Source organism: Nanorana parkeri, unplaced genomic scaffold, assembly GCF_000935625.1.
Source record: "Nanorana parkeri isolate BGI_ZX_2015 unplaced genomic scaffold, ASM93562v1 scaffold580, whole genome shotgun sequence".
Taxonomy (NCBI): Eukaryota; Metazoa; Chordata; class Amphibia; order Anura; family Dicroglossidae; genus Nanorana; species Nanorana parkeri.
In genome coordinates, this window is record NW_017306848.1 from 293,198 (window position 1) to 310,442 (window position 17,245).

The following is a 17,245-nucleotide window of genomic DNA, read 5'->3' on the forward strand; positions in this document are numbered from 1 at the left end:
TATATATATACGGTACACATTTTAAAAAGACAACAACATTTAAAAGGCAACGTGTTATAGGTAGGTGATTGTATTGCCTTTGCTTTTATATTACAGAAGAACCCTAGAAGAAGAAGTTAACACTTGGCACTGCAAGGGTTGAGTGCTCGTTTGTGTCTAGGTGTTAAAATAACAAAGATATATTTACCCAAAGTCTGAGCCGGCCAGCTGTCATGGTGCTCCCTCAAGACTGTCCCCTCCTCCGCAACACATTGGAATGTTCCCCACTGTCCTCACGTCTATGCACAGTGTATAGATGTGTTGATTTACTGGACCTTAGACTGCTGCAGAGAAGAGGGAGAGACATTCTAGGGACCTGTCTAAGAAGAAGCCGGCTTGGGGCTTTCGGTGAGTATATCTTTGTTTTTTTTAACCTAGACACAAAGGAGCACTCAACCCTTGCAGTGCGGGTGTAGCGCCACTGCAAGGGTTAATAAAAAGATTCCTGCAGTGCTGCTTTAAAGGAGATCCAAAGGCACCAGCATCACATTAGCTATTCGGAACAAGCATTGAGCTGTGAGGGAGTAGTGGAAAAAAAAAGTGTACTAGTTTCTGAGCACAGTGCTTCTGCATGCGTGATTACAATAGGAGACATTAGGAAGGCAGAATGAGATCTGGACACAGGCATACTGGAAATGTATGTGAATGTGATTCTCAGCATATATTCAAGGTATTTCCCAGGACTAATATAGAAATTTAAAGATACAGATGTTAAAATTACCTCCGGAAGCAAACATGAAATGTCTATTTCATGACTTTAGTGACACTTTAATTGCAGAAGGATTGTACAGCCAGATAAAAACATGTATTGTGAGCTTTTCCCTTCCCCAGCTCCAAAGAAAAAGTTGTAGCTACAGCTAGATCTTTATGACTTTGTATAATGGGATATATACTGTATCACTATACACAGGCATTACGCACCTGTATATAATCAATGATTATTATTGCTCTACATCACAAAGGTAAAAGTTCCAATACACTTTCACAAGTCACTGGACTCAATTATAAGAAATAATGGAACGGAAATGTGTTGACCATAATGTATTATTTTTTCTAAAACATGGTATACAAAATGGTTATGCGTAAATGTGATACACCAGTATTTTCTTTATACCAGTTTAATTTAAAAAGCCTGTACATTAAAATGGAATATTAAGAGACACGACTGTAACAGAAAAAGGTCACCAGGGACTGCAGAACTAATGTCCTGACATGTGAAATGTACAACTGTGCATCTGAATTTCATAAGCCTTCAGTCAGGCAATATCCAGAATCCTTTGCTGGTATTTGTCTACCAACAGGTGGCTGTATAGCTCATTTGACAGACCTGCTGGGATGGCAGCTTTCTAGCTATGGTTCTATGCCCTCCAGAGACACATTCACTGAGCCTTAAGAAACCTTCATCTGTAGCACGCAGAGGATGGGTGTCCTTCGCTCATTCTCATTTCAGGCCGGTTGCACGGCTATCTTACTCTACCGGCTAAAAAAAGTCAAATGGCAAAAAAAAAATCTCTATGCTTTTCATTTTAAAGCCCTGAAATCAGACTTCTATTAAAATGTTCAACATGAGCAATATCTAAGCTGGACATACACTATCTGATTTTCAGAACTTATGGAAATCAAATCAAGCATTATGGCAAGGTAATATATACATTAGAATTTAGCCAATGATAAGCAGAGAACTGGTAGTGCTAGCCATGGGCATGTCAGTTAATTATACATACTGTTTCCACAGGCATGCTTGAAAGCTTCTGTGACTAATCAAGAAAGACTATGCTCTCACTTCCCTCAGAAAAGATGGTGTTTTTACTTATTATTAGATTACAGTTAGGACCACACTACACAGAGGGGCCTTGACCAGGCAGTGTGGCTTCCACATATTTTGAAAAAGTTGTGCCTCTAAAACTTCAAATTACACAAATTTTTCTTTCCATAAACGCAAATTATTAGACAGTGTTATTTGTTTTGGGTTTTTTTTTTTTGCAGGCTGGATGATAAGTTTACTAACTTTTTGTGTCTGTAGCCCTTTCCATGTGCACCTTACTTTCAAAAGCTAGTTATTAATTGATTTGCGCAGTTGCCACATTTGTTTTGCTGGATTTAGTTTGGGGACACTCTGGGGGCTTCAGCTGCCACTGTACTGTACTGGGCTTCTGGTTTGTCTCTGCACCTTTAAGGAGGAACGGGCTACCTCCAGACATACCTGCCCTTAATTTATCCATTGCTCTATATGTTCCAAGAAGATTTATCCATTGCTATATATTTATCCATTGCTATATATGTTCCAAGAATATGTTCTATCTATGCTCAAAAATACAAAAGTTAAATAAATAAAAAGTAAAAATGTAAAAAATAAAAAGTTAAATAAACTAAAATTAAAAATCCCCCATAAAATTAAAGACCCCAGACCCTGCGAACACACGCATTTAAAAAACATAACTCCCGTCTACTATGCTGTCAGAAGCTGCATACAGCATGTGCTGGTTACTACTTAAACTGGCGCGCTGTGTGCAGCTTCTGAGAAGATACGCTATTAGCGTAGCGGGAGTGATGCAAAATGTGCAGCCGACTTCCTCGCTATGCTAATAGCGTATCTTCTCAGAAGCTCCACACAGTTTAAGTAGTAACCAGCACATGCTGTATGCAGCTTCTGTCGCAACTGCAGGGCGCAGATGCCATCCGCAATTAAATCAGCTCTCGGCGCCCATCGGTTGCGACATGCAATGAAAATTATTAGTGCCCCCCCAGATCTGACTGTGGTATCTTATGTGCCCCCCCTATATATTGTTCCTAGAGTCGCCACTGGATTAGAGTTAGGACTAAGAGATACGCCTGGGCTTGGTGTGAACTCATTCGCCCGAGTTTGCCCAAGCCTGCTCAGAACTGTGACCGCACCATTCCCCCTCCTGAACTCTGATCATTTCTTAAAATCAATTTGAGGTCCGGCTACATATTTAGCATGAAGCACTTGTTAGCCTGTGTCATGGCAGGAAGAGTAGGAAATATCAAAATATATTTGCTAGTTGCTTATTTTTGAAAATGTGCTTTGTATAAACCATGTGGCTAAATCTAAAAGCAGAATTGACAGGTAATAGGTGATCTCTGTAACTGGCATTTATATTTTTAGTGTGTTAACTAGAGGTATGCTACACTGACACAATGCACAGAACAGGGTCAACTATGGGTAACTGTGGGCATAGAGTTCTGTTTTAGGTTTTTCTTTTTTTTCTTCTTCTCTCTATAGGTTGAACTCCATGGACTTGTGTTACTATGTATATTACTTGTGTTACTTTATAAGACATCAATACCTGCTGGTCAGGTCTGGAGATGTTGTATCTGTGTTATGAGCATAAACTTACTAAAGTCCTAAAAGCAGTACAAAGACTAAAGTGTATGGACAAGGAGACAAAGCAGAAAACAAATTAGCAGGTGCAGGAACCTCCAACATCGTAATATTTTATTCACTCTGTATGAAAATTAGAGTTTTGATTTTGCTAAAGTTTTGGCAAAATATATAGAAATTTCTGTAAAATGCATTGAGGTCAATTGGTAAATTGAAATTAAAGCCGTACTCCAGCCTCACCAGTTTTTGCCCCATCTGCTTCCACCTCTCCACCTCTAGTGCTTTGTAGAAACAGTTGCTATGTTATTTTTTCACCTTACCCTCTTCATTGTGTGATTGTGAATTTTCACTGAAGGGCATTTCAGCAGGCACAGATCTGTCTGCAGATGCTCAGTCTCCCACAAGACCCACTGAATGTCTTTAACTGGTCACTCACTAATAGACTTCTTTTGTCTAAAAAAAAATCTAAGATTCCTCCACCCACATTAGGTCAGCGAGGATTGAGTCCCTTCCCTACCGGACTACTTTATTCTGACAGCCGGTGCCCACCCCTGTCAGAATACCCTGACAGTGACTGCCGCTAGTTGGCTGTAGTCATATTGTAGACAACAATTTTCAGCCATTATTCTTCGACAAAAAATTATTTACTAATCAACTTTTGTCGAGTCGGCAAAGTCACCCACTCACTTAATCAGCCAGCTTTAGACTGTCTTTGATACGCCCCTATATTTCTTTCTTTCCATAAACAATTTTATTTACTTACAATGTGCCTTTAAACTTGCCAAGTAATTTGCCTACTCCAATTCCCTAGCACAGACCCCTCACTCCTTGGACACCATAGCCCACTCCTCTCCTGCGGGTGTCTAATTGTGTGCTGACCAAGCTCTTCTGCCCCTACCTACATAACCTTAAATGTAGCAGTCTGCTGGTGTTGCTGACATCAAAACAAAGATGGCAGCACCCAGAAGCAATCTCAGGTGTTTAGGAAGTCAACAAAATGGTGGCATTTACAGGTAAATAACATGCATAAAATAGGTTTAATACACATATAATCTTATGGAAAGATTGATGTCGAAATGAACGGTCTGGCAACAGAGTTTCTTTCAGTACTACCTAGAAGGTTACAGGGCAGTCTAGTGTCGTATGGACCTATTTAGTAACAAACCCCAATTGGCTAGCCTGGTAAGTTATACTAACCATTCTACAACCAAGACTATCCTAAGCAACCTAAACAGCTGAAAAATGAAATCTGAATGACTGTTGTACCTCTTCGTGACTCTTTGTGCTGCCTTAAAACATAAATCTGATAGTACCCTTATGAACTAGAAAACAGTTCTGTGATTAAGTATTTATTGCTCCAAAGTTGAAAAGCTAAAGTGATTTCCGCTAGGTTTATCTGCCATTGGAGTGCAATCAACTTGCGAAGTGACCCTCATTGTCTGTTTTGCCAAGAAGTCAAGCTGTACAATCATGTCGTGCCACAAATGACAATTAAACTGTCAGCAGAAACATTTACAGCATGAAGCATGAGAAGCAGAACAAATGAATGAAACCATCCTTTCTAATGGGACTTCCAATTGCTCACTGAAAATGCATGCTTAGCTCTCCAGCAGCAGTGTATGAAAAAACAAATCACTACTTATGCATGAACTTTACATAGGATATATAAATATAAAATGTTACATTCACTTTATTTCTGCCACAAGTTTGATTATATTATGTCTACAATATAGCAGGGCTGAAAGAGGTGCTGTGCAGCCACCTACACATCATGTGGCTGTAAGTAACACATTCTTGAGTATTATAAAAGGTTTCAGACTGCCACTTTGCATGCACTATTTTTTGCAATGGCACCGCACCGGATCATGGACATTGCTGTACCACCCGTTCTGATGTGGGCAATCGCACTGTGGGCGGGAGGCATGGCTGCGGTGCCATTGACATGAATGGCACCGCCCCCTCCCGCCCCAGAATCCAGGGGCTTTAATCATGCAATCCAGTGTGTGCCGGCCACTAAACTGTGCCGGAACACACTGGATGTGGTGTGAACTGGCCCTTAAAGTTAAAAAAGTAAACATGGGAGTGTAACAATACATCAAACCTCCCCAACACAAAGCACAGCAGTGCTACATATAATGCACACGGGCTGGTGTGAGCAGGCCTTAATGTCTCCTGTCCTACTAGTTATCCCTCACCAAGATGGTCCTGATCTATTTTCTTCATGTATACAGTCTCAACAAATTCCAGAGTACAGCATTCACCGATCATGCACATTAGACCTCGTCCTTGAAGGGTTTTGCAGTCTTTTGTCTTCCCTCCGACATAAAGACTTGCGTACATGGACCAGGTTGAGTTGAAGCCAGTAAAGTAAAAAGCAAGCTTACATCCCCTATGCTGACTGTGTGATCAATGCAGCTCCCACATAATAAGCCAGAATGTTTTAGAACTGTGAGAGGAAAATCAGAAGGAAAGACCAGTGGAAACCAACACAAATTTGAGCATATACAGTATATATATATACCCCATACAGATGGTATTCCTGATGGCAATTGTACGCAAGAAATTAGTACTGCAAGGTAATAGCAATTACAACTTAACCACCTTACTACCAATGCTAACTGAATTTCTCTCTAAACTGGTAGGGATATCTAAAGATTTTTGAATGCCTTGTAAAGTCAAGGAACAGTGCCAGAACTAGGGAGGCACCGTTATCGTTTTTTCGGTATCGCGTACGAGTACTGATATTTTTTTTTCAATACTCGCCGATACCAAGTACCGGTGCCGTATGCCCCAATTATCAGGAAGTCGGGCTGTGGATCATGAATTGTCGCCCGGCTTCCTGATTGCCTGTGAAGCCTGTGTTCTAGCCAAAGAACCCCGGCTTCACTTGCGGAGGCAGCCTGGCCTCCTGAGCAATCAGGAAGCCGAGAGGTGAGTCATGAGGAGCCGTCCGGCTTCCAAGTTGGTCAGGAAGCCAGGGTGCCTAGCAAAAAGGGAAGCCGGCTTCCAAGCAAATCAGGAAGCCGGGCAGCACATCATGACCCCCCTCCCTGATTGGCTCGGAAGCCGGCTCCACTTCTTCCTAGGCAGCCGGGAGGTGGGCCATTACATGCCGCACGGCTTCCTGATTGGTTAGGAAGCAAGGCTGCTTACCAACAAGTGAAGCCAGCTTCCTAGCCAATCAGGAAGCAAGGAGGGGGGTCATAACCCACCGTCCGGCTTCCTGATTGGAAAGGAAGCCATCTCCATGCTCCCTCGGCACTGCTTATCAGAGGGAAATCTCCCTCTGACCAGAAGTTCCGGTATCGGAGGTAAGTATCGGAGCATTTGGGCGAGTAAGAGTACTCACCCAAATACTCTGTATCAGTACCAGTATCAGTATCGGTGCAGCCCTAGCCAGGAAACACTCGGACCTCAATAGGCATACCCAAGTAGGTGACTAGTCATGTTGGAACGTGTAGTTGTAAAACTGCTCCTATTAATCCTACACTGTGAAATACTGAAAGGGACTGGTGAGTCTGGAGTTCTGTTCAGTCTATCTTTCTCATGGATGTCCTAAACCCTAAACCCTCTCTCCCAATCCATGTGTTCTAATAAAAGTTCTTCAGCATCCTACCTATGGTCTAGATTTCAGCTCTCTCAGTAACAAGTACAGGGTGATAAATGCTATTGGTGTAGTCAGAGCCTGGATCCCCTAGACATGGCTATATTTCTCTGCGGCTCCTTACAGGGTGCGCTACACCTACATACTTTGCAATTGTCATCTTAGTAAGTTGGAAGGCATGAGTTTGTATGTTCTCTTTATCTTTGCATGGGTCTTCTCCCATCACTCTGTAACTTACAGATGGCTAACCTTGCTTCCACCCAAAACTGTCCCTTGTGTGTATGTGCACATGTCAGGGCTGCAGCTACCATGGGGCGAGTGAGGCACTCGCATCAGTTGCAGCTGAGTGGAGGCGCAGCCAGGGCTGGCCTGGCTGCGCCCCTGTTGCCATGGTGAGCACAGGGTGCCACTGGCAACGGGGGAGCCAGGCGGCCAACACAGCCCTGGCTCGGCAGGGAGAAGAGGAGCGGCACAGGCTCCATCTTCTCCTCGGATCCCCACTGCTCTCCCCCACCTGTATGGGCAGAGGACTCTGTGTCCTCAATCTCTTTTTCTATTTCAAAAGGGAGATGTCAGGGGTCTGCTTAGACCCCTGATATTTCCCTGAAGTCCCCCAACAGTAACCCCCCCACACACACTTATAGACACATATTACTAGACATGTGCAAAGACTAAACATTTGTTTCGGACGAAATGAACGGAAACTAAAAATGTTTTAATTAGGTTTCGTCAAACGTAAAACAAATTTTTATGCCATTTTCGATTTGGCCACCAGCGCATTCTGCGCATGCGCGCTGCTATCCTGGAGGCGGGGCACATGACGTCACATACCGCACACGTCTGTCGGGGGGGCACAATTTTCTGTTCTAGCCTCGGGCGCAAAGGAAGCTAGCTACGGCTCTGGCACATGTGTATGACTATGGTCTGAATGTTAAATTGGAAACTCCTTCAACGACAAGGATTGACATGGATGGCTCAATACTCCTTAATAAATAAGTGAATACCTATGTTGATTTTTATAGGGTGCACCAAGGGAAATCCTATGATTCAGCATACAATGAACTGTCACTATGATAAATGGGAAGCCCTTAGCACATGGCTAATCATCATGCAAATAGCAGGCCTCTTCTTATGCCCTGCAACATCAAGCATAGCAAGAATTCCACACAACAATTAGCCATATGCTTTTCAGGGAAACATATGATGGATTGCTTTGACAATCGAATTTCCTGTCCATCTTGTTTCTAAGTGGGAAACATCTGCAGGGATGCAAAGGTTCATCAGCTCAGCACTTTGCTCCACAAACAGAAAGCTTACTGAAAAACGAAAATAACTCACAACTATAGACATCTCATTACATGAAAATATACTGTACATTATCATTTGATTACTCTTTTAAAACTGAATTGCAAGTACACTGTTATATATGCAGCTAAAATACATATAAATGCATGTTCTCATCTGGAAAATAATTCCTCATTCACTTAAGCAAGTCTTTTGATCCAGCCACCCTGACAGACGGTACAGGCAGGTCCTTAAATCTTTCTGCAGACCACAATGCATTTGAGCATTACAGTCTGGTCTAGGATCCACCCCAGCCTGTGACTAGTCAATGAAGGAGCAGCAGAAAATAACTGTTTATCACTTTGCTTTCTCCAAAAGGAAGCTTCCATTGTTTAATGAACAGTCCTATGTAATATAATAGAACTCTGATGTGCTTGGAATGTGTGCCCTTCCCTTCCCCCACTCTAAGCGCTGCTGTGCATTGGATCTAAACAGACTGGAGTATGTTTGCCACATGTATGTAAAAATACATGTCATTTACTTTACTAAAGTCATAACTTGATTACATGGTGGGGCATATTGTCTGGTGTTCAACCAGGGCCAGACTGGGACAAAAAAATAGGCCTGGGCATTTTAGACTGAGCAGCCCAATCACGTGAACCCTAAAGGCCACACCCCATTGAAATCCAGGGGCGGGATTTTACAGCACTGTTATAGTGTAAAGCCGTAACCTTTTTTTCGTTTTGGATATAGCATTGAACTGTTCAGTAATGCCCTCTCCAATACCCAACACTCTCACTAACAAATGTGTGTTAAACTAGAAAAATATAATACAGGAGCAGAGCAGGGGCAGCTCCAACAGCTCAGCTATGAGTGGCAGCAGAGTGGACACACCCAGGAAGCAAAACTCAAATTTTTGTGCAAAGATTATTGCGAGAGGCATCGGGGGTCACGTCTTTTGTTTTCACACTTGAGCCTTAAAGAATGTAAAAGAATCATTTACCTGGAAACCTCCCTGCTGACTTGCCTTAGGGCAAGAGATATCACAGCTGGGGGATGGGGCCAACAACATGCAGTGAGATCCAGGGAAGCCCCGCAGCAGCAGCCTCACTGTGCACTCCGAAGGCTGTGATTGAAGGACAGCAGAGCAGAAGGCAGAGCACACCCACTCTGAACTTTTCAGACAATGGCGGCTCACCTTACCCCTCCCGGCCTTTAGCGGCCAGAAAGGGGATTTATGTCTTGGCTGCAGTTGTTGTGCAGCGCAGGTCCTGGCCACCAGGCATAGCGGGCCAAGCTGAGCCGGCTCAGGCTGGGTTAGTCTGATTGCGCTCGGTCTGGCCTGGTTTGGCCCCAGTGGCGGACCTAAGGAACAATGGGCCCAGGGAAAATATCCCCCCCCCCCCAGCTCTTACAACTCTTATAATGCTCGCATCGCCCATCTGACAGCCCAACTGGCCACTTGAGAGTCAGAACTAGCCACCTAAGAGCCCGCGCTAGCCACCTCAGAGCCCCACTGACCATTTGAGAGCCCGCACTGGCCACCTGAGAGCCCGCACTGGCCACATGAGAGCCCCACTAGCCACCTGAGAGCCCTACTGACCACCTGAGAGCCGCACTGACCACCTGAGAGCCCGCAAAGACCACCTGAGAGCCCGCACTGACAATGTTAGATCAGGAACACAAGCTCAGGGCTCCCACCAATTCTGCATTATGGTGACTTAGATAATTATTTCATTATATATTACAATGTAATATTAATAGAAATAAAGAAGTGCACAATAAATGCGCTTGAAGTATCCTGAAACTATCCCCCACAACCCTACCCCTCACATCCCCCACCACCAATATTTTATACAGCAATGCAAAATGGCACCAGCTATAGAGGACTACAACTTTTAGCAACACATTATACAGATATGCAGAATGGTAACGGCTATAGAGGACTAAAACTCTCAGCAACACTTTATACAGAATGCAGAATGGTAACGGCTATAGAGGACTACAACTCCCAGCAACACTCTTTACAGAAATGCAGAAGCAGAACAGCTATAGTGGACAACAACTCTCAGCAACATATTATACAGAAATGCAGAATGGTAATGGCTATGTAGGACTACAACTCCCAGCAACACTTTATACAGAAAGGCAGAATGGTAATGGCTATAGAGGACTACAACTCAGAAAAAAACACTATATACAGAAATGCAGAATGGTCCAGCAACACTCTATACAGAAATGCAGAACGGTAATGGCTATAGAGGACTACAGCTCTCCTCAACACTTTATACAGAAATGCAGAATGGTATCTGCTTGTCCTCGGCAGGAACACCATGCAGCAGGAAGAGTCGGCTCTGTACTCAGGTGGCTGCTCACTGGGTCCTCTCGGCCGAGGTCCCAGCATTGCCTCACTGTGTGCCTGCAGGCTGCTGTGCAGTGTATTTATGTATTTTCGCCTCCTGGCTCTCTCCCAGCTCCTTCCTCACAGCCGGGCGGTCACGGCCCCAGGCGCCCTATCCTGCCACCGATTAGGACAATTCTGAGAAAACTGACCATATTCATGGCAGCTGATAGGTACAACAGACCTGGAGCAGGTCACAATCACATGATCAATGGAGAACATTCTCTAATGTCTATATTTCTATATTATTGGAGTAGCAGCACAGAATTAAAGCTGCTACCTGCATTAGACAACAATCAGTGTATAATGCAAGGCCTTACAAATGTATACTCCCTTGGGAAGTGACAAGTGCACAGCTTTGGTCAACTGAACTATTTCCCTGGTTTACTGCAGGAGAATGGTAGAAACCTGGCCCTAAGCTCCTGCCTAGGTTGCTTTGTGGATGATCTTGCTCTGCAGAGTGGGCACTGGCTGATCTTAAAATAACAGGGCAATAAAGCACTTGTTTAGCTCCAGAGGGATGAGCCTACTTCAGAACTGTAAAGTCACCAGAATGTTTTTTCTATTGGTTCCAAAGACACCAGATGGTGGTCAGAGGATCCAGCAGCCCCCATTAAGCTAGAGCTCGCTAATAGCTATAACAAATAGCCATGAAACCATGGCTACACCTTTGTATACAGAGAAGAGAATAACAATCAAGTAAATACCAACCGTGCCTATGCTTTGATGAACAGCAGGCAAAATGGTCACATTACAACTCTTAAGGAGAATATGCATGAAATCGATATAATGTTCAAAGTCTATCAAGTTGGTTGTCATCAGAAAATATGTCCACTGGAGCATCATAAACCCCTTCAACGCCCTTCAGCAAACCCCTATGTACCATGGCATGGATATGTTATTTCAGTAAACACCCTCGTCAGGGGCCTGAAAAGGTGGCTGCATTTGCAGTTCAAGTGCTCTCCTTTGACATTCAAAATACTAGCTACTTTAAATAAAAAAACTTTTATATAACATATACATATATAAATGTTAGAGATTATTATTAGAATTACGTGTTCCTCACATTGAGTGGATGCAACACAAAATATATGGCAAAAATGTAGAAAGAAAATCTTGCAATAAGACACCAAATGAATTCTTTAAATCAAAATAGCATCACCAAAGGGCTTGTGCAGGTGCTAATGTGTCTTTAGACAGCAGAACAGGAAATGCAATATACTACACAGCCAATGGCTCTGTGGTGTCGGCAAATATGTATGCAGAACATGGAGCTTATCACATGTCAGCTAATGCCCTTGAGTGCTAATCTCAGGAGTCATGGGGTAAATACACTTTACAAGATCTGTGTCTTCCCTTGCTGTCAGTTCTGTGACACTAGCTTCACGTGTGAGCATATCCTGTGCCTTTGGTGTCTCATGGACATTCAAAGGGGAACAAGGCAAAGATAGTGGCTCCAGACTCAAGCATTACAAATAAACAGGCATATTTATTTTGTTACTGTAAGGGAAAAAATTTAATTATAAAATAATGAATACTTTATCCATTCATCCTGCTTGAGTACAGACAGATCTAAATGCAGAAAGAGATGGGAGGGTTCCCTTATCAAAAAGTCCTCTCAGGTTCTGAGCACACAGGTTCTAGGTTCTAGGAACCTGCCACAACAAATTAGTAGAGATACAGATAATCGTCATGGAATCTGGGGTCTACTAAGTGATGAGTAAGAGCTACAGATCTGCCTCATAGAATTTGGTTCTACTGAGGGGTCTGTAATAGCTACAGAGCAGCATCATGGAATATTGGGTCTACTGAGGGGATTTGTCAGAGATCACATCAGCATCATAAAATATGGGGCTTACTGCAGGGTCTGTGAGAGCTACAGATCAGTAGCATAGAATTTGGGTTCTACTGAGGGGTCTGTCAGATACATATCCAGCCATATTGAATCTTGGGTCTACTAAGGGACCTGTTAAAGATGCAGCATGGAACCTGGGGTCTACTGAGGGGTTCTTCAGAAATACAGATTACTGTGATAGAGTCTTGAGTTTATTGAGGGGTCTCTCAGCGATACCGATGCATGGCATGAAATCAGGGCTACAGATCTGCAGCATGGTACCTGTGGTCTACAGGGGGGCATGGGAGAGATAATGATTATAGTGGCGTAGGCAGCAAGAACCAAATAGTGAATGCTCTGAAGCAAGCCGCCCCCTCACTCGTTTTACAATTAATGTGTAGTAGGTTGAAAGAAGGGAAGTAAGCAGTAGCAGGTACAGGAGACAGGAATGTTGAAGGGGAAGGGGGCAAAGTGGCATGAGCAGGATGCGTCCCCACCATAATTTTGCTATGGAGCCCCTTGATTTGAACTTATGTACATGTCTACATTATTCAGTGGAAAAAACAACAAACAGGACAAATTCACTGATTTGACCCTCTTCCTCTTGACCAGATCTTCAATTGTACCAAAGTAACAACCGAGTGGATAACTATCTGATAGAAAAGTTCGGGGAGGCCATATAGAGACCAGTTATGATCACAAAAGGTCTAAAACAAACATATGAACACCTTCATCCACCTCAAAACTGCTTGTGTGCTTTAGAGTTTACATGTATCAAACATTTGAAAAAAAATGAATACAAGCAAATACATTTTTGAAAAGAAACAGCACATATGACAAGGCGCCATTAATAAAATGTATATTCAGATTTCTAAAGCTTAGCCGAGCTGCAATGCATATGGACAATAGGTATCACAGAGAAAACCGTTATGGTTGGACAAGCAGAATGTCCAGAGTCACTCACCGTCTGATGGTTTCTGTCACAGTAGCGGAGCCCAAAGTAATCTATCTCCACAAGGTTTAGGTGGCGGAATACGTAGTCCAGGACAACTGAGCCTTTCGTTGACTTCTGTGGGAAAGAATTTACAGAATCTATTGAGGAAAATATTCTGGGTTGTCAGTGTCATTCATGCGTTCACTGAGGCTTTGTGCGAAGAGAGGGGATGTTTTATTGACCCGGAGCTACGTTTGGCCTACTCACAGCAAGAGACTATGGGCTTTGTGCTCCTAGCTTGTATTCGTTTTACAATAGGCATGAAACATAAACAAAGGTGCTGCTTTTGTGTTTCACTGCTGGGCCTGACAATTGACATCTCTCTGTTGAAGTGCGTTCCCTTTCCCATTCTATAAACTCACATGTTGAGGCACAAAAACACCTGCTGCTGCACGGCTACATGGAGGTTATGTGAATGGGCATTGTGAAGAGCCTGGCATGACCGCATTCTTGAAATGAAAACAAACACTACTAAGAGCTTTAAATATAATAAGAAAATTCAACATGGTAACACTTCAGTAAGAGGGACTAATGGCAAACTCAATCTACTAATCTACTAAACTATCTAAGAAAAATAATAATGGCTTTGTGCAAACTTTTTGGAATTTTTTACTATGTTTACAACATTTTACTTGTTTTATATCTATTTATTTACAGTATTAACATCATAAAATTATTTTACAAATAAGCATTTAATACAGGGTAAACCCCTGACGCAAGACACTCATGTCAAGGGAAGCCCAATTTGGCCCAATTCTTACCCAATCATGGCAACCAACACTCTAATCAGGCTATGTATAGCCACAACTACCCAATAAGCTTATCTGCTGGTCAGATAGATATCTGAACTATAGGAGGTGCCCCCTGTAAAACATGGAACACAGAGCAGGTAATGATGGGTTGTGAGATCACCCAGCTAAGATCTTATCATAGAATCAAGATGGAAGGATACACAATAGAAATTATATAAATGGATATAAAATCTACAGTGAGGATACAAGACTTCACTTCTCCATACTCTACTCTGAATATGCAACTTGCATATCTGTATAAACAACACATTGCAGAATAATTGGCTCCATCAGACAAGTCTCACTTGCTCTGAGGTGACAGATTCACTTTAATCTATTCGCTGTCAATGTGCAAAGTCAAAATGATTAATGTGTTTTCTTCCAAGTGCAGATCAATGGGTTTCTTTTTTATTATAGCATTTTCTAAAGCAGGTTTTGTATGATGTAATACTACATTTAAATTATTTTCATCACTAAGCAAATTGTTATGGATTTTACCATGTACTGAATGTTATAGTGCGTGGTTATGGTTTGATTGTTAACCTATCCATAATTATTATAAGCAATTAGCAACATACTTCCAAACTACCAGTCCTATGAATTTAAATGCTTTCTCTCATCCTTTTCCCATGACCATTCTCTTCCAGGTCTCATGTATTGATCTCTTTAAAAAATGTTCTATTTCACAACTAAAATGTTTAAACTGCTTCTGAAGGATGAGCTATGGGGCACACCTTTTTGCATTTTTAGCTTCCTTAGTATACAGGAATATTTCTCATGAATGTGCAGCAGCTCCTACAAGCTGCTTTGACTTAATGGGAGAGGAGAATCCTGACAATATTGTCGGGATCGCTTCTCAGCACAGAGCTTAGCCTCACCCACAGTATATTACATGGAATTGTAAGCTTATGGTGCATTTTTGATTACAGGAGTACATTGCAAAATGTGCTCCTGTATCACAAGGAAACTAAAAATGCAAAAAAAAAAGCCGTACCCCCACAGTTCTCCTTTAACTTTTTGCCAGAACAACCCCCATGTTTAAGGAGGTGCAGTGTTGACAACAGCAACACAAAATTCTTGTTTACTTTCTCTACTTTACTACATACATTTCAGAGAGTTTAGTTGTAGTACAATTATATGTTTAGACAGTCATTCATATTTTAAGTGATATTAAAGACAGAAGGTTTTTAAGCTAATCACAAATGCTGATTATATCACTTAGAGTGGATGCTGCTCCTTGATGTTGAAAAGTAGTAGCCTTCCCACAGAATCAGCTGGTCTCCTGAGCACTGATCCTGATATCCTGTTTTAGGGTGGCTCCTTTCCCTTGCAGAGTGTCATGGAGCCACCCTTGTGTGTGCTAGTAAGCGGTGTGTGTCTCCACAAACACACAGGCACAGCAAGGCAAAACACCCCCTGCTCCTCTTTCCTCCCTCTGGATTCATTAGTGAAAAACAGTTTGAGAGTTTAATACAACTTTAAGTGATTTGCATTTTTGTGGTATTCCTTTTTGGCTCATGTTGACTATTACCAGCGTCAGTAAATGGAAGAATCTGGGACACAAGCTACTGTTTTTGATCTAACTGCATTTATGGTCTTGAACTCATAAATTACTGTTCTAGCCAATAGAATGAATGTATGCACGTGGAGGCTTGGACTGCTCAAAAAAGGCCAATGGGCACAAATACAAACAACTCTGGTCCATATACAGTGTAGGTGGCATCTGCAATGGTAGGGCCATAATAAATTGAAAATCACAAAGTCTGAAAGGATAATAAGGCCTTACATAGGGAGCCAAGAACAAACTGTAATATATTGCACCATACCAGTTCTTAGGTGGGATGGCTGCATTAGTTTTCTTTTTTCAGGCTAAGTATTTTTCTGCAAGTACAGAAAAATACCTTTCATTTGTCAGAATTCCAGTGTCCTGGTAAAACACTGAGCAAATTAACTGAAACTTCAGACAATGTTGCCAGCTTTCCCAGCTATCATCTGTGAAATACAAAACACATTGTCCATATGGAAGCTGCAATAGTTAACATTTTTGGTTTTGGGTTTAGATATGCTTTAGTTTTGCTGCAGTAAAACCTGATGTTTTACAGCAGAAACTGACAATGTATCTGTTTGTTAGCATCTAGCAAATATAGCTGCTCACAGTTTATTCCCCAGGTTACGTGGATTCTATAATAATTTGCTGAGCTGTAAAAACAGAACTCCTGGTAAAACATTTTTTTCTAGCTTTGGGTAGAGTGGAAAGGGTTAGAACTTCTATTAAATTTTCCACATTTAATAGATTCAATTTCAGTTTCTGTGATGTCAGATGTCACCAGAAAATGGAAGGCCAGTCTCCTAAATGGGTCGCCTGTACTGGTGGCAACTGTCAAAGGTACTATTAAAAACTTTACTTTGGGAAGGTATCATTTCACATTTGGTTGTGTCCCCAAAACGGGAAGTGTGATTGTTCTCACAAATGGAGACACAGCCAGCAATAAAACCCGGAAGGAAGTTCTAACCCATCCCTACTTTATCAAAAACTAGAAAGTTCTTGAGTTCTATTTAAATATTTAAGAGTTCTATTTAAAATGTTATGTGTACTGCTGCTGCTTCTGCCTAACACTTGTATATTCATAAATGAAGGATGTACAGAGGCAGGCAGTGCCAGAAGCACACATAGCAGTGCAGGAGATGCCTGTCTTGGGAGGAGGAGGAGGACATCCCATTGTTCCTGCACCACACAGCAGCCAGCAGAGCTAGCCAATGGTGACTGTTAGAACTTGAAGATACACTTCAAGAACACAGGATTTTTCAAAGTCTGACCTGCTTGGTCTATGACCAGCATGTTAGAAATAGCAGGCCACTCACATTAAGCAGACTCTAAATGTACTTTATGAAAATTGTTTAACTCTGGACATCTATATTTACTGTAATTCGGTCTGGAAATGCCATATTTTCATC

At 42.2% G+C, this 17,245-nt stretch overlaps 1 protein-coding gene across 1 annotated transcript in view; it reads right to left on the reverse strand.

The window, feature by feature from the left end:
* The window catches only part of EPB41L4A (erythrocyte membrane protein band 4.1 like 4A), a 246,462-nt gene that overhangs the window by 172,484 nt on the left and 56,733 nt on the right, over window positions 1-17,245 (reverse strand). Inside the window, exon 3 of the mRNA XM_018562488.1 lies at window positions 13,470-13,574. Within this exon, the coding sequence (XP_018417990.1) occupies window positions 13,470-13,574 (105 nt within the window). The remainder of the gene's footprint in view (window positions 1-13,469; window positions 13,575-17,245) is intronic.